Consider the following 20,161-nt stretch of genomic DNA (forward strand, 5'->3'; position numbering starts at 1 on the left):
TTTTTCATTCTGAGAAGTTTTTCTGATTAAATTACAAAGAAGTGTTCGTATAATCATAAATATAGCAGTTATATAAATCAATAACTCAGATTAAACTTAGCTTATTATTAATAACGTACAGTTTATCATGTGGCTTTCGTTGTATTACGGTAACTGATCAACAGTCAGTTTGGACGCATATGAGCATCATTACGGTAACCACGCGGGGTAGCAAACATGGCGCTGTCCTGTTCAAGACTGTGCAGCCAGTTGTCTTTGATCCGACTGTGCGGTCCCGGTATCAACAGGATAGCCCATGGCTTTCACTTACCCAACATGTCTCGTCAGTCCAGGTATGTTTTATAAGTTCATGCCATCAGTACTTATCACTTATTTTAGTCGCATTTGTTAAACCTATGCTAAGCTAGCTAGTTACCTGTTTAACTCAACGTCAAAGAACATTTTAATATATATTATATATATAACCTAATGTGTATTATTATTGGTATTTAAACTTAAATGTTCACTGCTCCGTTTCCAACAAAGACTTGTCAGCGTTCATATATATATATATATAAAATCCCAATGATATATTGGATTATCATTCATTCAATGTCATATTTTACTACTGGTACATCCCAGACAGGTCCTGTGTAGACACTACAGATCCTCCGAAGTTAGACGAGGTCTTGGACGATATGTCGTCTCCAAGCTCCAGTGGGCAAATACCAAATATGAGGATTTCCTTAGAAGGCGATTCCCCCGATTTTTTCAGCTATATCAAACCTTTCTGAAAGGTAAGGTCAGCGTTTACTCACAGACATCTTCAAAACTCACCTCATGACGTACTACGTTCTTACTGTAGATGGATAGTGTGTTTGGACTATCCTGTCTAAGCTTTGAACATCATGTCCCAGAAGCCTGTAAACATGGAATTCTTCAAGTACTCTGCTGAAAATGAGGATATAATAACTGCACACCCTTTCTAGGTTTCTGAAGAATAAGGTAGATGAGATGGCAATTAATGCAAGATAAAAGAGAATGGGAAACACCTCCCAAGGTGGTGGAGAATGAGAGCCACAGCCTGAAGCTGTGGGACTTTCAGATATAGGCTGACAAAATGGTGGTGCCCAACCAACCGGAAATAGTGCTCATGGATAAGCAGCAAAGGAAGGCCGTAGTAATCAATGTTAGCCATCCCCAACGATGGAGAAGTGGCTCCATCAGATACCTGGAGAAACATAGACATCACCATCCAGAAGAGCACAGTCCTAGGAGCAGCTATGATACTGCGTAGGACCCTCAAGCTGGTAGAGGACCCAAGCTTGAGATGAACAGCTACCCAGCCCATATATATAAATATATATATGTATGCATGCATGCATGCAAGTCTAAGTACACATGGACGGTACAGTGAAACTGCGAATGGCTCATTAAATCAGTTATTATATATATATATATATATATATATATATATATATATATATATATATATATATATATATATATATATTGCTGACTTTATAAGGTTGGTTAGAAATGTTTTATTCTTTTGAGTATGTTTGTTAGCAAGCTATACAGGATATACAGAATGGTTTAAAAAAGTATTGTTTCCACATACGTCAGCCAAAGTGCAAGTAGAAGTCCTTGACATCAAAGACAGAAAATCTGGCTACAAAAGAAATGATGAAGAATTAAAAATTCGATTAACGTTTGCTTGCTGCGTTTGGTTTTCTTTTTCATCTCAACAATAAAAATATATATTGTCCCAGAAAGAGGCCCAATGATACACGGATGAAGGTGGGGGGCAGAATGTGAGAAACACAGGTTAATATAAAGCAGTGGAGTACATCTCAGGGGTTGTGTCATTGCAGGATTCAAGGTGCTGTTCCAAGATGCCAATGAGGTGGGAAGGATAAGAGCAAAAATGTCTTATCACAACATGGAGGTCCAGGATTTGCCCTACAGAGATATGGAGAAACTCAGAGAGGTTAGTGTTTTTACTCGGTGAGCCTCACCACACTTTAACGGCACCATGTTTGGTTTATAATAGAAATAAGAAGTACTGGTCTTAGGCTTTTTGCAGAGACACAAATGAACCAATTTCAGCAGCTGGGGATTGGACTGGTAAGTCCCAATCCACATAGACTGGTACCCTTTTGAGCGTTGATGTTCTTACTATCTAGTAGAGGATTTTCTTCATAAGTGGAGGTAGAACCGAACAGAGTTAAGAGTTTAAAGGCTAAGTTGTCTAGATCTATGTTTCAACCATAACCTTTGATCATGAGCTTTGGATAATATCTGAAAGACTTTGATCATAAATACAAGCCACCAAAAACTGAGCTTCCTCTGAAGTGTGTCTGGGCTCAACCTTAGGAGATATTTCGAGCACATCCTGTAGACCCATTATATCCAGGAAAGTTTGTAAACTAAGCTAAACAGCCACAATATTTAAACCAATTAGAGGTGAACGACATTGAACGTCTTACCATCTCATTGCTCAAAATCTCATTGATGCATAACCTTGGGTCTTTCGTTATTTTGACAGTACCACACATCTAAACTTTGTTTGAGACCAAGCACAACTCCTGCACAGTCCCCTAGACATTAATTTGACCTCTTAACTCCCCAGATTTTAATGCAATCAAGACCATTCAGGATGCAACAGAATGGACTGATGCAAAGATTCAAAACCCTGCACTCATCAGAATCTGGTGCCAACTTATCACAGGAAACCAAGACATACTGTGTCCATACTCATGATCTGTTTTGGTGGTACAAGGTGGACCGCTGTGATTTTAATGTGGCGGATCTGCATATTCTCATCTGGTTTAGGGTGTTCCAGGATATTTAAATTAAAATCAAAATAAAATTTCTAGAAAAAAAGAATATATTCAGTGTTAAAAAAAACACAGCAGACCTTAAAAGAAAAAAATCAAGAACAAGATACAGAGAATTCCACTAATGCCGATTTTACTGTAATATATTTGTCTTTAAAACTCTCCCCAATGCTCATGAAGACTGCTGCAGCATCTTTTAAATGCAGACAATATTGATAGAGCAGGAACAAAATCTATTGACAACTCTTAGTTTATGTGGATTTGTTTATTATTGGTTGCTGTACATTGAGTAGTATTCTTATACGTGTCTTGTGTTATTATTTCATGCATTGCAATTTCTCCTTTGAGCACTGTGATAATAATTATTTCATACCAGCCTCACTTTCTTGACATGTTTCAGTATCGCAGAAACCTTATTAAGGCAATCCCATCGGTGATCTTATCTATCCCTCCCTTTGCCAACTACCTTGTTATTGTCATAATGTGAGTTCCTTTTGTTTATTCTGATGACATTTGAGTTTAATTCATGTTAAACAAAGAATTCTGAAAAGCTGCCACTTTTTCACACCAATCAGTTGTGTTTTTCCATCACAGGTACTATTTTCCCCGTCAGTTCCTGATCCCTGTTTTTTGGACTCCCAAGCAGCACGTAGAGTTTCGGGGGGTGTACCACACCCTCAGGGCCCAGCACCACTTGCCAGTGCTCAAAGGGGTCGAGCGAATCAGCCACCAGAACAGCAATGATCACCTGCTGAGTCGCCTTAAAGAACTGTGTGCTAAAGTAAGTGAATCTAAGAGAAGTTTTTAGCTGTACCATTTTATTTTTTTATTTGTTTGTATCTGTGTTTGAAGCCCTAATGAGTCACAGTCCTAAATCCATCTCTACGAATAATTTGAAAGGTCCCCTCTTGCTTTAAAAATAGCTCCAGCCTGTCATGGTATGTTTATGGGATCTCTGGCATCAGAATTCTTCGGACCCTGTCTCTGTGGTTCACGTTTGCCTCTGTGAATCCCACATATTCTCTGTTAAGCAGGCTGGGCAACACCTTAGGCTCCTGTTCCTTGACTTCACACTACTTTAGAAAAGCTTACAGTGTACCTACACTCCCTACTTTTTGCATAACTCCACCCACTGCCAAATTTTGAAAAATGTCAGAAATGTCAAGGGTTGGGTGCGGGATGTGGGGTGATCAGGGGGTGGAGAGTGGGCGGGCCATGAATACACAGGCAGAAATGATTGACAGACAGCAGCTCAGTGGCCACTAGCAAGCTGAAAAGCTAGATTCACAAAGCAGCTATGCCACAGAGCGGTCTTTGAGGTGGAAGACTTTTACCCTCCTGAATCTCCTCATCTACACGTGAACAAGGTGGTCCTGAACCGTATCAGTCTGAGCCGTTAGCGCTGTTACGCTGGCCTTTCAGCAGCTCTGGAGAGCTGTGGAGACTCGCGGCAGGTTGTGGCAGCTGAAGGAAGTGCTGCTGTAAACTGCTGCTGCTACGATTTAAGCTGCTGTCTGTCACCAGATAAAGATTAGCAGGTAAAGAATAAAGTCCGGTGTTACTTTTACTCTCCTCAAAAGCACAAATCCGTCCCATTGCAGGAATATTTAATCAGAAACTCTGTGAAAGAATAGAAGTCTGAAACTAGCAAATCTACACCATATCACATCTGTTCATATGTGTTGTTGGCCAATTTGCATCTGGAGGGAGGGGCTGTGAGGTTTTTAAAATTTTCTCGTGACAGAAAAGCACCAAGTATGGCTCTACATGACGAAAAACAAAACCTTGTTTTACCCTGTAGGGGGCCTTATGGGCTATTTTTAACCCAGAAAATCCAGTTTTATAAAGAAATAAAAATAAAAAAATACTAATTTTATCAACACTATAGATGGTTTTCATCACAGTTAAGGGAATGTTACCACTTGAGACAGGTTCTGTAACACATTTCAGGTTGGACTACCCCTTTAAATGTAGCTTGTGACACCACAAGGTACAGTTAGGGAAATATTTCTCTTTAACCCTTAAAACTCTGCTAGGTCGTTGGTGCTCCCAAGCCACTATTGCTTATATTGTCAACCGTTTCTCAGGAACAGAGCTTACCATTTAGGTGATCTACAGAAGTTTTCAGGTTATTATATCTTGTCCAGGAGATTTACAATTAAGCTGCAAAATGTAGTGTTCATCCAGAGGTTCTATGGTAAATCCACAATGAGTGATCCAACACCATTATTCACCAAATGTTTGTATTAAAAGAAAGATCGCTATCACTATTATGTTAGTGATCAGTTAGTGAGCTCTGTTCTGACACGGAAATTATAAAGGATCCAATTTCTGTCAAACTTTCAACAAATCAGTTAGCTTAAATTGATGGTGATGTCCAGTCACGAGCAGCCAAAGATCAACGAGTGAGCAGAAAGTTATGTGTCTGTCTGAAAAAAAAAAGAAAAATGATGCTCCTCCATGTCTGGAGTAAAGTCAAGAAGATGTTTTCGGCACATGGGGGCGCCAAAAACGAGCTGTGTGAGGATAGTAGGTAAATAGTAGCATAAATAACTGGAAATATTGCTCTTTGTAATACTGTTCTATTGATATGTTAATTTTACATCATTTTAGCCTCATATTCTGTGAACTGAAGCTGTCCTAAAAAAATTATCTGTATGTTGACTGTGATTAAAGGGCAGAGCTGTTACATACATTTTTATGTTTTAAAAAAAACAGGTGGACCTTGGAGATTTAAGGGGTAAATATTGTGTACTTTCAGGTGCAAAATGGAGAAAACCCTGAAGTGTCTGAGATCCTTGCAGTTCGAAGCCTGTTTGATGGACCCCCCCTGGGCATAAGGACGATGAATGCCAATCATATGGTCAGTAAAACTTTTCACTCACATTTTTGCATCAACATACACCAGTCGCTCTTTAAAATCTATAGTAAAGCAGTGACACATCTGCACTGAGTTTGTCATATCACAGAGAAATAAGTGCCAAATGTTTGTAAAATTTCCGGGTGGAAAATGAGGTAAGTGTTGGCTGTGATCCCCAGGTCTCCATCACTGTGGCTCTCTCCCCTGATGTAGTTACTCGTATGATTTTATTTCTCAGACTCTCCTCAGAATCGTACCTGTGTTGCTACCCTGGTGGTAACATTCAGGTACATTTGTGTAACATGCAGTACGAGATTACCAAACTGATCCTTCAGTCCACCAAGTCTAAATCTCTAACATCTGCAGTGCCGTATTAACCTCTCTTTACAACATGAACCCAGTTTTTCCTCTTCAGTTTAACTACAGTTTATTTACTTTTCACAGAAAGATTCACAAAGTGCTTCAGTGTAAAATATTACAAAAATATAAAGTAAAATAGATAAAATGCTACTAAGTCAACATACAAACATAATAATGTAAAACAGCTGTAATCTAGCTAAGAGCCTATTTAAACAAGTTTATTCAGCTGCTTTTGAAAAGACTCATCAGATGGTGGCAGAGCATTGAACAATTACCGCTTGCAAGGCACAATCTCCTCTGGTCCTGAATTTGGTGTGAGGGGGAGCCAGTAAACACTGACCTGAAGATCTAAGGGAATGGGCCGGGTCATACTCTCAGCAGCCTAAAGATGTAATCAGGAAATGTTTTGACAAGGGGCAACCTTTCTGAGATTATTTTACCTTGCTTAAGGTCATGCAGCCAACCTTTTTTCTCTTTGTCCTAAATGTATTTATTTATTATTTGTTTCAAGAGGACCATCGTGATTCCATGTTTATTGTTTTTTTTGTGCATCAGTGATCAAGGCAAAATGGTTGGCTAGCTAGTTGTTAGTTACACCGCTAGGTGGCATAATCGTCTCAGCTGAGGCATTGTAGTGGGACTCTTTTATAAGATCGTTGTTAGGGAGAGGGTTGACTCTTGTTCTCCTTAAATACTCACTCACAGTTTGGGATCTTCAATTTTAGACCCATCTTAAAAATCCTGATCAGAAAATCTGAAAAATGGTACCAGTCCAGCTCCATAATTCTGTGGAACAGTCATATAATGTTTCAGAAATTAACACGTCCATGCAAACCTCTAAATTTAGTTCAATTGGGCTTGAACATGAAATGACAAAGTCTTATAATGCAGGACATCTTTGTGCTTGTTCATCTTTGTGGCTAATCAGCGACACATCAGCCGCCTCCTCTTCCTGACGCCACGCCTTCCGGGTTTCCTGATTTACTGGCGACTAAAGAGTCACGCCGTGGAGCTGCTCCTGCTGGATCGGGCTCTCAGCAAACTGGGCCCTCACCAGCTGAGCGATTCCGAACTGAGACAGGTTCTGTAACTCCTCCAGAGTTTTCATGTTCAGTCTGGTTTATTTTACACAAAGATCATTCTAACATGTTTTCTTGTGCAGGCTTGTTATTTAAGAGGGATCAATTCTTATAGTCTTGATGTTTATCAGTGTCGTGAGTGGTTGTCCCAGTGGCTTCAGATGTCCTCTTCATTAAAAGGTATTGATTATTGATATGTATATATGTCTTATTTAGTCTGTAGCATGTTATGAAAGTTTAATTTCCTTATATAGGGTATATGAAATGTATAGTTTGAAATTTGTGCAGTATTCTGTCCACTGTTGTACCAATAGCTTGTAGCTATTTAATGTATTCTGATATGTATAAATAGTAAACCTTTTTCTTTAAATAGAAGGAAAAGAAATATTCAATGCATTAGTAATTTACTTTAAAGGCCTTTTTGAGGAGGCTGAATGGATCATTTTAAAGGCTGCAGAAATCCTCTGCATGTTGCACCATTGCTTTTACTCTAGTATCATTTAGTTTATCTGCTTTTTTTTCTTTTTCAGAATCAGAGGTCTCACTACTTTTGCACTGCATCGTCTTTCTCTCTGCAAACTACCCAAATCCCCCCAGCAGCCACAAACAGGAAGCCTGATGAAAACGAAAACTCGTGACGACGGTCTCTTGTGCACTGCACTGGAGAAGTTGTCAACGGCTCTTTAATGCAGAGGAAAAAGTTGATTAAAAATGTTCTTTGTAACATTATTAGACTGAGGAGGGGACTATGATCAAGCATCTGAAATGACAAAACAAGAAAAACGAGGAGAGCCTATGCATATGTGATAAGAGCTTTATTTTGGGGAAAAAAGAAGAAGTGTCTTTATCTGAGAGATCAGTACTTGTGTAATTATGTTTCTCAGGTGGGAATTTAATTGACTGTGATGCACTTAAGTGTGTTAAGTTGTGAGATGGTGATATGATTACTTGTTGCTGGATTCTTGTATATTTATGATCAGTTTTCATCTGCTTACTACAGGGACAAAATAGAAAACAAAGATTATTCTGCCTGATTTAAGTTCAGCAGGAAACCCGTTGATTTAAGTTATATTCCATTCTTAATAAGATAAGCTGGCATTTAAAATGTATAAACATTCTCATTACGAATCTTCTTGTGCTGTTGAATCACTTTGAGCTCTGCTTTTTACTTAGAATTTTATTAGTCATGAAGTTGTCAAACATGTTTAAGAGGAAGACTTTTCTCAACAGAAAAAAAACCAAAAACTTGAAATGTTCAAGAGCACTTTGATAAATTAAGATAAAAAAAGAGGAAGCCCAACACTGAGGCGTGTTCGCATGGTGAGAAGCTGAACTTCTTACCGTTGATGAACATTATCGTCATAAACTGCTGCTTTGCTGCAGTTACAAAGTGTCTGGCAAGAGTTGTAATGGCACTTTGTTTACTTCTTATAATAATTTTGTTTTCTTGCCTTGGAGGTTAAAAATGAAGTTATCCCAGTAAGGTTCCTACACTTCAGCACAAATTTCTTACCTGCCTTCTGAATCTTGTGACTGTTGTAAATGGTAAAATCGGGCTTGTCATTTGCTTCCTGTGCCTTTTACAAGTACTGGCACAATGCATCCAAACGATGAGCTGCAAGATTATGTTCTCTTGGTGATTTTTCTTTTTTTTTTGCAATTATTGCTCAAGTTGTGTTCTTGTGCCAATATCATATATAATTTAATTGAAATGTGTCTGAAATAAATATCTTTAAGCTACGTGTAATTTTCTGTGCTCATCTTTAAATCAAACTCTGGTGTAATTTAAAGAATCTTTAATAAAAATGGAAACTGGCAACCGGCAACACATAAAAACTCAACCCAAAAATAGATTTGAAATCTCTCAACAGTAACAAAGAAAAAGAGTTCAGACTTCCTTCATAACCAACAACACGTACTTACACATTACAGTGGACATTAACCTTCTCTAACATTTCATTCTTATGCATGTACAGCATCAAAGCAGGGATATGGCTCACCTATTAAAATAAAAACCCAAAATTTGAGTAAGTAAAAACATACTGTTCTGTGTATGATATAGGAAGCAAATTAACATTTATGAAAACGTTTCCTAATGAAGATCCCAATTAGAGTGGCTTAACGAGCCAACACCTACAAAAGAGTTTATTACATGACTTCATAGCCTTCGCGGATGCCTCTCATCAGCAAGCAGGCGAACACGATGCCCATTATCTGGAAGGAGAGAGTCCAAAACGCTGGCATTAATGTTTCTTACATTTAAAACTGTTCATAAACAACTGAAAAAGATATTTTTGCTGGTGAAAATACATGAGAATTTTTTTTTATCCTGTTCAACTTTAAAAGTAACCAAGCTTAGAAATTCTGATACTCAGAAACAAAATGAAGGCCCCAGACATGACAATAAAAATAAACAAAACATAATATTTAAAGTGTAATAATCAATCTGAAAAACAAATCAACAGTTTACATACCTGAATGAAAGCAATAACAAGAGCTGCAACTATCACCCAGTGAATGTTGTTCTTCAGGGTAGTCTCCAGGACATCATGACAACCCTGAAACAAAACAAATGTTGCTTTGTTTTGTTGTATTTTATCAACTTGTGGTTATGCTGCCGTCTTGGCCAGGTTGCTCTTAGAAGAGATTTCAGCGGGATTGCCGCTGATCGCCCGGGTCTCTGGGCCGCCCTAGTCTGCCTCTAGCCTCCGTGGAGGCTTGGTCATATTTGCACGATCACACTCATCTCTGCTCACTCCTCATTCCTCACACTCTACATGCTGACAGTCACTGAGTTGTCCAGTGGGTTTATACACAAGTTATTTTTGTTTTTATTTATTTTTTTAATGTGTGTGTCTTTGGTACTTTGGTTGTTGTTGTGATACATCTTGTTGTCTTGTTTTTTTTTTTTTAGGAATTCCTAATGACTGTCAGCTCAGTTAACTTGTAAAAGCTGTAGGAAATTCTCTGTTGCGTTTCTGTACAGGTGTAGCAGCTGGGTGTCTGGTGTTAGATTGGATTAAAGGGTCGTTGCCATTATCTACTATATCTTTGTCCCCTTTACCTTTTTTCCACTTTCCTTTTTATTTTTATTTATTACTCTCCTTTTTCTCTCTGTCCCCTCCGGTCAGGTCTAGCAAGATTACATAAATTCCATAATTCCAAATAAATAAGATAAAACAATATATTCAAATAACAAAAAACTTTGATTATCAGGAGGAGCCTTATACCCCTAAAAAGACCCTCTTGGCAGAGCAAATTTGTTCAGCACAACACAGCAACCCGACCATCATTCTGTTTGCTACAATGCTGGACAGGACAAGTAAAAAAAAAAAAAAAGATTTGGAATCTCAGTAAAGTTTAATCTGGTTAAATAAAGGAAAAATGACAAAGATCGACCTGGTTGACGTGTGATCTAAGAGACTGGTTGCTTTACAGGCAGATTTTATGCTACACTGAAATGTAAATGTACATGTTCCTCTTAAAATTTCTGCAATGAGAATCACATCCAAGTCAACTTCAATAAGCTAATCTCTGGTGTATTAATAAGGGCTGCATTCCATTTTTGCACCGATGCATGCTAGTTGGCTGTAGAACATGCAGAAATACCACAGCAAGTCCACAGCAACCCGCACTAACACAACTGTGCTTGTCCTAAATAATTACATATAATTTTTGTATATGTTATACAGCTCTAGTATTCTGCAGAGCTGGATATGCACTTTTTAGATCATGTGGAGCCTTAACCTCTGCCCTGTACAGGAGGCAGCATGAGATACATGCAGTACAAAAGATCGTCGCACTAGGAAGCACCAATTCTAACATGTAACATGACAAAATCATGAGGAGAAACTCAGCAAAAAAAAAGACTCTACCAAGCAGTGGCAGCCAAACAAAACACAATTCAAACCCCAAGCAATTATATGAGAATGTAACAAGAACATGAGAACAGCACCGTCCATTTTAGTACTTCTGCTAATTTCTCCACATTGAGTAAACTACGAAAGGAGTCATGTGAGAGCAACGACTGCTGATTACAAAATTGCTTGCCTCATCGCTGTGGGACAAAAAGTCTGAGCTAGCAGCCTAAAAGTATACAAAAAAAAAAATCACAAAACCACGTCTTTTGCTGTTTTATGGTCAAAGGTTTTATTCCAGCTAAAAAAACATAAAATAACTGTTCTCGTTTAACTTTCCATGAAGATGATGGAGGTTTATAATGAAGTATTCAATCGTTTTATTATACTATCTTGGGTTTCACTTCTTTCTGGATCTTCATGGTGTTTCTAAAGTGAATTTGGGGGTCATCCCTCGATTCTCCAGTTTCTGACAATTAATAGAAGTGCCATCAAATCCACTGATTTTTTACCTTCTACTTATGAGCAGTTTCTGATCAGAGATTACTTTACTAATTCCTAGTAATTGGGCTGTTATTTTTTAAAAGTAATATGGTATTATTTTAAAAGGAGATAACTATTTATATTTTCTACTGCATTCCAGGTGAGTTTACTCTGACACAGTAACTGTAAAATTTATTTTGGGTATGTCATTTCAGACAGGAGGCAAAAAATAGGCCTCATAAAAATAAATATATAAAATAAAATAAAAATTTAAACATTGGTCAATGAGTAAACAGTCCATTTAAGGTTGTGTACTGAAAGGCATGTTGGCACTGGCTTTGTCTTTATTGTCCAGACTCAAGTCCTATTTGTATGAAAATAACAGCAAAATCAGTTATCTTTCTGGCACATGAGCATTTTCCACTGCAAGTCTCTCTTTAGCATCATTTCTGTTAATTGTAAATAATGCCAAAGAGGTTCACAGGTTTTTCATTACTTTAAATGATTATTGTTTCTAAACCTTAATATCAAAGGAAATTTTGAAGGTAAACTTTTTCTTTAAAACATAAGTTTCAGTGTTCAGTGATGATTGCAGAAAAAGGAAATTATGATAAACTATGAATACACGTAAGGAAACATCTTCTGTTTTAATCTGTATGTACATGATATTCCTTGGGCACCATTCTTTATAGTTTGGGGGTAGTTAAAGAAAAGGACACAAGAGGCTGATCAGACCAACAAACCCACTGGAACTCCCCCTCATGCACCTGTGAGTACTTGTATCCCGAGAATGTGTTCATGTCTATTTGTCACAGAGCAACACAGTTATCTGACCGGAGTCATGTTTCTGTCTAATATTTACATTCCATCTACGAGGAATGTAGCTTGTGTTTGGCCTAACGAAGTCTCTTGTGCTCTTAGTACCTTTTCCATCTACAGTTTGATATCATTTTTATGCATTGACTTGGCAAACATTTGCCAATGGGGGTTTACCTTGAGGTACACTTTGTTTTGATCCATCATGTTCCCTTTTCCACAGTCTTTGGTGACATTGCGACAGCATGAATCAGGCACTGTCTTCCCATCAGGGCCGAAATCTCTCCAGTCAGCAGAGCTGTTCACCCCACAGCATTTCCACTGCAAATGAGTCAGTCATTGTCATGGAAGTGCCAGCTGTAAGGTTTGGCCATTACAGTAAAAGGATGTAACTTGGGTCAACAGATGGTGCAAAAAATAATAATGTCATGGCTTGTGGGGCCAACCAACAGGATGCAGCAGTGTAATGAGAGGGCGTTGTCAGACTAAGTAAACATTGACGAGCAGTGTTTGCAGTGAACTTACCCCCTCCTGCAGTTGATCCACGCTCTTTATGAAATCTGCTGAGCCATTTTTGTAGTTGCCAATCATTTCCGTGAGACTGTCCTGGACAATAGCTGAGAGCTACATAGGAGACACAAATGAAAGCAAAAATTAAAACAACCCTTCTGTGTGGACTTATAAGAAAACTGAAGCTCAGCACTCACTTTCTTTCTGAAGACGTATCCAGCAATTGCTGCTGCAATCTCAGTGATGATGATCAGTGAGAGAAGGACGGCAAACTGAAATGAAGAGGAATTAAAAACATTAAGGGGATCTTCTGTGTGTTGAGCACTAATGTAACATGTGCTTTGCACACATAATTCATTATCAATCAGATAAATTCCACTCAGTAAAAATATGAAAACTTAATGTTACATTATGATTTAATGGATAGTTGTATAAAATGAATGATTGTATAGATTACCGTGGTAATCATGCAGTAGTTTTCTTTCCAGGCTCCGCAGCAGCCAAAGAAGGCGATGAAGAAAATCAAGACACCGACTCCAATGAGCACAATGGGAATTCCTGAGGCTGATGCATCACGGATCATGAAGGTCTTATGGAGGGAAATCTGAACCATGATTCCCACAACAATCAGTGCAATTCCACATAACTGCAGAAACAGGGAGAGATTAGTTTAGGTTTTATGGTCGGCTGTCTGTAGCCTTCATATCACTGTTTCATGTGATTGTATGGATACTAGGAAAGACTATAGTAATTAATTTTTAAAAGCTAGTGAATACTTATACAATACTCAATGATTCTTATCACGATATTTACAGAGACAAATTTTACCGTGATATAATAACCTGCAACTTTCCTTCTTCAGGGTGGAGTTACAAGAGCAGGACATCAGATCTTTTACAAACATTGCGTTGATAAATTGTTTGACTATGATCACCTGAGATCAATGAGATGTTAAGTAAACATCAGAAAACTTGATTCCTCTCACTTTAACTGTGTTCTTCCAGAGAAGAGTTCAGCCCAATGACATAAACGTGGCGGATTCAGTCTGACGTCAGAGCAGAGCTTCTATATTATAGCTCATAATGTCAGTAAGGATAGAAATTTTCAAGCCAAAATCCGTCTTATAAACTTTTTTATTCTGCATTGTTTCAAATGAAAGAAAAAAAATTGTATAGGTAATGACAACTGCAACAGTTAATGTCATTAATAAAATATATATATATTTTGAATGAATAAATACAAAGTATCTGTAACCATTAGTTACTCAAGCAGTGTTTACATTTACTCATGACCATACATCATGCTAGGTGCAGTGTGCTGTGACGTGGACAATATTTCTTACAGAATTACTGGGAATTTGTATCTTATTATTAATTTTCACCGCATATTAGTCAGTGTGTTAACAGTATGATAACACATCAGTAAGGGAGTTTGATAAATGATGTGGCAATAAAGAGAAGGGGAAACATAATTGCAAGTCATACATTATAATTAATGTTGAATCATCCTTTAAAAACTCAGTAACAAGAATCAACGGCTACATAAAACCACTGTAACAGCTATAAAATGACAGAACATGTCAAAGTTATATCCACGTATACATATTTCTCAGAGCCCAAGAAAAAGTGCTCTGATCAGAACGGCAACTATAAATTATTCTAAAGTAAACTCATTGCAAAAAGTTTTGTTCATTTATCATTTTAAGCAACATCACCAAACATTTGCTAGTTTTAAGTTCTAAAATATTAAAACTCACATTTCATGATTATAAAACATGAAATCTGGGATTCAATTGTCTGACGGTTATCCCTTTTGGGACAGCAAGAAATATTTCTGAGCCACCCATGTAGCCAGCAGATATCATTCCAGATGGCTGCTGTCTGAGCCAAGACCTCCTGCTCTGTATGCCAGCTCTTGCCTGGCCATTTTCACTGTGATTGGTCAATACTACTCAAGAAGACTACACATTAAAACTTATCTCATAATAAAGCTTATGAATAAACCAATGTTTCTATCACCCACAGGTAGGCCTGTCGCGATAAGCAATAAGTCAATTAATTGAACGATAAGAAAATAAGAGCACGATAAGTTTGCCGGCCGCGATAATTTTTATTAGTCCCCCCTTTACCATAAACTGTGTATGACAATAGGTTTCACTATGGCGTATTTCGACTCAACGCTCTGGTTTGTTGCGGAGTGATCTCTCTGGTGTCATACTTGACTGCAGCATGTTGCAGCACGAGCCGGTAAGCCGCATTTGTTTTGCAGGGCTGCCAACACGCAATGGCCGTGAGACTTGCGCATTTAAGTGGCTTCTCACGCTCTCGCGCTAAACCTCCGATTCTCATGCTGAAATATGTAAATAAGTCGAATGGAGAAATAATAGATGCAAGCACCTCCTCTTTTATCATTTCGCTGCTCCCCACATGTAAGCAGAACACACACATCTAGCTTACGACGTCAGTACAAAGCCCCCACTTCCTGGTCTACCGTAATAACCCCTGTAATCCGCAGGCACATTACGCAAATAGAGTCAGCCTATATACTAGTGTTGTGCGATGTGTCTAACTTTGTGTGTGCGATCCAGCAGCTCAGTGCGCGTGAGAGTGAGCGTGAGCGCAGAGGGAGGAGAAGAAGAGCTTATGAGGAACGAGAGTAGCAGAAGAAGAAAAGGTGTGAAGAGAAGAGACGGAGCGGTTAGGCAGAACAGTCAGGAAAAACAATAACGGTGCGTTATAATAAAGCCGTTTCTCAGCACAACCGCTGTTTCCTTTTTTTTATGGTGCTCCACGCCGTGAGCGGCGAGAGAAGAGAGTAATTGGGAGTTAACCCCGAAGCCAACTCCACTTCGGCCCTGGAGAGGACGGATCTCTCCCGTGTCCTCCGACTACTATCGGCGGATAAGAAGCGGGAATGGTTAACACTAGCGTATTTGACAAAATACACATTAAGAGCAATGCCGGCTAATCGAGAGGTTTGGGAGGATTCCCAGTGGGCTGCATTACTTTTGGGCCGGCGTCCCGGCTTATGTGAAAAAGGCGCTTTTATTTATTTAGTTTATTGATCTTTGAAAATGTGTACTTGCATTATTATTATTGTATTAGTTGAGAATGGTCTCAAAATGACACATTAGCGCTTTGCGCAATATTATCGTTTATCGCGATAATTTCTGAGAAAATTTATCGTACAGCTAAATTTGTTATCGTGACAGGCCTACCCACAGGTTTTACGTATAAATACAGATATCTGTTCAGATTAATTATACAGTAAACAAGATGAGATTTACTGATAATTGAAATCCAACAATCTGAAGTCAACTCAACATGGTACTTGTTGCTATCCTTTTTGACAGAAACAAGTCTTAAAAAGGCTTCATGAAATGAAAAATACTTTATTTGTCCCAATGGGAAATTTAAAAATAATAATTGTTAATTAATAATCTACCTAAAGTAATAATCAGATAATCACAATTAGTTTAGCTCAAGTCAAAGCTGCAAATCATTACTTACGCACTATGTAGAAAGAGGATGACAAAAGTCAGCAAATACTAAAAAACTAACAACATTGGAACTCGTTGGTATTTTGTGTAATTAGAAATACCCCCAAAAATACAACATTAGAAATAAAGATAGTAAGACACATAATTTCTCACTGTTATGCATATACTGTATGAATTCTCTATTATGTAGTGTTTCAAACAGCAGTTCAAGGACTGTTTAAAAACAGTAAGAGAAGCCGACTAACAGCAGCTCCAGCTCAAACTGGTCTGAACACTCTTCAGTGTCTTTTTATATTTACAATATTTGAAGATGATTTATCAAATACTTACTATAATAGCCACTATCTATATAGCCTTACAGTTAAATGACCCAGTCTTATGTTAACCATCTTAAGCTCTTCAGCTAAAAGCTTTCCTTGTTGCAACACTAATGTAAATATTTGCAGCCAGGTCAAATAGGTGGCTAATGGTTGACGCTGGAAAACATGAAGGCATGAACAGAGCAGGTAAACAAAGGCAACTGAGTCATGGAATAAAATACTGGGCAGAATATATAACACTGATAAAACAAGGCTGTGTCCGTATTCACTAAATACTACGTTTATTTTCCTTTTGTTTAACTGAGTAAATTTACCTACCACAAAGTGCCATAAAAACTAGCATTCACAGCATTCATGCTAGTTTCTTTGCACAACCCAATTCTGTGAATCAATTAAATGTCCTTAAAATAAATTTAAAATAATCAACTTTGCAATTCAGCAATTGAGCAATCTTAATTTACTGCTGTGTTCTGGGAGAACCGCTTAATTATTTCCCATATGTTAGTTACTGAGTAACTAAAACAAAGGGAATAGTGTATGAGATTACAAGGGATAAAGTGAGGCATAGTCATAGTTTATTAAGGCTACTGTTACATTTCCGTCTGACATGCACTTCTTCATGAAACTGAATAGTTACCCCGGGTTACACTGACTCAAGATTTTTCCAATTATTTGATCTTGATTATGGTCCCTTTAGAAATACCTGCAAGGCAATTTTTAGACTAGAAAAAATTAATATTTAGATTTCTGTGTCAAGGCATAAAAATAAATAAATAAATAATGGAATTGATTTAAAATCCTGCTATTAAAGACAGAGCTGGGAGGACTGGCTGCCCAGTTGAGGCCGCTAATATGTTGGTGTTTTAAGACCTATTCTTCACGGTGGAAGGATATTGAGAGCTCAGTGAGTGATGTGGTTCCGTTGCCAGCAGTGATTGGTGATCCCAATCTTGTTTAAGAACATGCTGGGGGTGAAAAACAATCCCTTGATTGATTCGACTGTGAACATTTGGCAGGAAACTGTAAAATCAGAAGACTTTGAGGACTCTCAGAGTGCTTAGATGGTGTGCATACTATACTGACTTCCTGCCAAATAAAACTGACTCTAAATTCAAAGTTTGGTCAAGCAGAGGCCTATTAAACTATGGGGCATTTGTCCATAAGGATGCAGTCAAGACCTTTGAATTCCTACAGAGAAAATGTGCCCTTAAGTGAAATGATTTTTACAGATATGTTCATGTTCGACACTATTACATCATTTGAGTGGATCACTTGAAGTGGATATCTCAAGTACCTTAAAGGTGTTTATATCAGCATTCACTTCATCCACTTGTAATAAGGGGATCTCCAGACTGCATAATAGTTTTCTCCGGGCCAAATTAGGCAGTACTTTGTACATTAAAGAGAAATGGGAGAAAAGGGGTAATTTCACTCTTACAAGGTAACAATGGGGAATATTCACAATGGGAATCAACATGTTCAACAATGGGGTGGGAAAAACCTCACAAGATTTTTCATAACCCCATGCCATTTAACACCAAGGGACGGCCATGAGGCGTTGGAGACTGTAGGATAAATGAGGGTAACTACTACCATTTATATATCTTACTTCCACTTTAAGAAGTCTTCTGCATCTGTAAATATCTGTTTACAATATTAAATTGTATAATTAAATTGTATTGGCTTTGACAAATATTTTATATGCCCAGGAAAGTGGACTCCACTGTATAGACATCATGAATAAAAATCTAAAATATGTGTTCATGGAAGAGGGTGTAACTGCTGACAAATGCTGTATGCAAATACTCCACTGGATTAAACCTATATTATAGTGATTTTAGGCAAGTAAGTATTTGTATAAAGTAACTGGAAGGACAAGAGTAGTGTTACCAACACACTTAAGCAATTCTGCACTTCCTCATGTCACAATCGCAATTGCTTGGTTGTTACGCAGTGTGCAAACGCTGCATCTGTGACGGAGGGAAAAATTCATTCACCTCAACTTGGATGAGTCACATGATCCTGTTACACTTTAAAATCCAGTCATAAGACTTTACATTCCATTTTCACCTCCTCTAAAACTCTCAAATCATAAAGAGACAATCCAAACATAATATATACTGTCCAGGATTTCCTTAATGTGATAATAAACAAACACTCTAAAAGGATTCAGGAAGTATAAGTCAAAGGGGGCTGTCCAATAGACTATGTGACTGTGTGTTCATCAGCTGATAACACTGTGCATGTCATCCTTAAAGTAGTGGAACAAAATTGTATTTCATGCTCAAAGTCATATGGCTGGTTCAAAACAAGTCCAGTACTACAGTATTAGAAGCATATCAGATTACCAGGATGATAGCAATAATTACACCAAACATCAGAACCTGTTTTTACTTTCTCTTCTGTTCCCTTGCTGCTTTTATTCTAATAACCAAAATATTTTACATCATAACAAGGACGTTTTGGGTGTTTTCCACATGGTATCCACCGGCTTTCTACCACAAACATTTAGAAAGGAGTGCTACTCACCCAGAAAATGAAGTTGGAAAGAAAAAGCAGAAACTTGACACATTTCAATCCCCCTTCTATAGCCATGGCTGATGAAGATCCTAGATTTTAAAAAAAGGAAAACAAAAAATAAAAAGTAAATCAGGCTGGATTATAAGATCATTGCATCAGCTGTAACATGAGCAGCAGCAGCGTGGAGGACATGAATCATTATTAGCAAAAAAGATGACGGAAAAACTTTAGTTTGAAGTCTACATTAACTTACTATAAGATAAACATATGAGGACGTTTGAAAATTAAGTTTAAAAAGACAAACAGTCACAGTTTAAATATTTTCTATAATCCTGCCTTTGCGACATAGTCATAAACTGGTGGCAAATCTAAAGATAATTCTCAAAAGGGGAAGGGCCTAAATAAAAATTCATCGAGACAAACACCAGAAAGTGTAAAAACTGAACAGGCGCGAATTGCACAAATAAAAGTAATAAAAGTGTCTTTCTGAGAGGCCGTCCAGCTTCGTTCTGGACCGTTAATAGCCGCTAACAACGGCAGCAGCTTTGTCACAGGCCAAATTACATCAAACACAAACCAAAAAAGATTTCATCCATAACTCATTTAAGTGAGTTAGACTTTTATAAACACTAACAGCTAAGCACTTAAAGTTTAATGTACGTCGAAAAAGTTAATAAATCCCCAATTTGATTACGTTTTTTTGTCTTCTGGTGGGTGTGTGAAGACGTACGACGAACCCGTTAAATACTTCGTTTCGGAAAATTAAAAACGGAAAGTTTACGTTACTAAAATACTTTTAAAATGTATTCGCTATCATTTCTGACATACCTTGTAGATAAAATGGTACTTCAAAATCCCCGAAGGAAGGAAAACAACAAGGTGTCGAAGTTTCACACGAAGTTGCTGCGTTCACACTCAGACCTCAGTGAGCTCTGCTCCCCGCGTGCTCCCCCCACGACTTTCGACTGTGTGGTGCCTTCAAGGCTCCTCGTAAAACACATCACTCTTGACGTTTTTTTTCATTAGGGCGTTTGTGGC

General features: G+C 37.9%; 2 protein-coding genes across 2 annotated transcripts; one reads left to right on the forward strand and one right to left on the reverse strand.

Annotated features, from left to right (window-relative positions):
* The first annotated feature begins 101 nt into the window (after positions 1-101).
* Positions 102-8,392, forward strand: letmd1 (LETM1 domain containing 1). The gene is made up of 9 exons (XM_042004731.1): positions 102-332; positions 622-776; positions 1,854-1,969; positions 3,220-3,302; positions 3,414-3,600; positions 5,581-5,682; positions 6,968-7,120; positions 7,202-7,298; positions 7,649-8,392. The coding sequence occupies exons 1-9, from the start codon at positions 217-219 to the stop codon at positions 7,735-7,737; spliced, it is 1,098 nt and encodes a 365-aa protein (XP_041860665.1). The 5' UTR covers positions 102-216; the 3' UTR covers positions 7,738-8,392.
* Positions 8,393-8,899: 507 nt separating this feature from the next.
* Positions 8,900-20,076, reverse strand: cd63 (CD63 molecule). Its single transcript, XM_042004732.1, has 8 exons — positions 19,952-20,076; positions 19,133-19,212; positions 13,242-13,430; positions 12,982-13,056; positions 12,800-12,898; positions 12,452-12,595; positions 9,593-9,676; positions 8,900-9,332 (listed from the first exon to the last, which is right to left on the reverse strand). The coding sequence occupies exons 2-8, from the start codon at positions 19,196-19,198 to the stop codon at positions 9,267-9,269; spliced, it is 723 nt and encodes a 240-aa protein (XP_041860666.1). The 5' UTR covers positions 19,199-19,212; positions 19,952-20,076; the 3' UTR covers positions 8,900-9,266.
* Positions 20,077-20,161: the final 85 nt, after the last annotated feature.

The sequence above is a fragment of the Melanotaenia boesemani genome, chromosome 13 (genome assembly GCF_017639745.1).
Source record: "Melanotaenia boesemani isolate fMelBoe1 chromosome 13, fMelBoe1.pri, whole genome shotgun sequence".
Taxonomy (NCBI): domain Eukaryota; kingdom Metazoa; phylum Chordata; class Actinopteri; order Atheriniformes; family Melanotaeniidae; genus Melanotaenia; species Melanotaenia boesemani.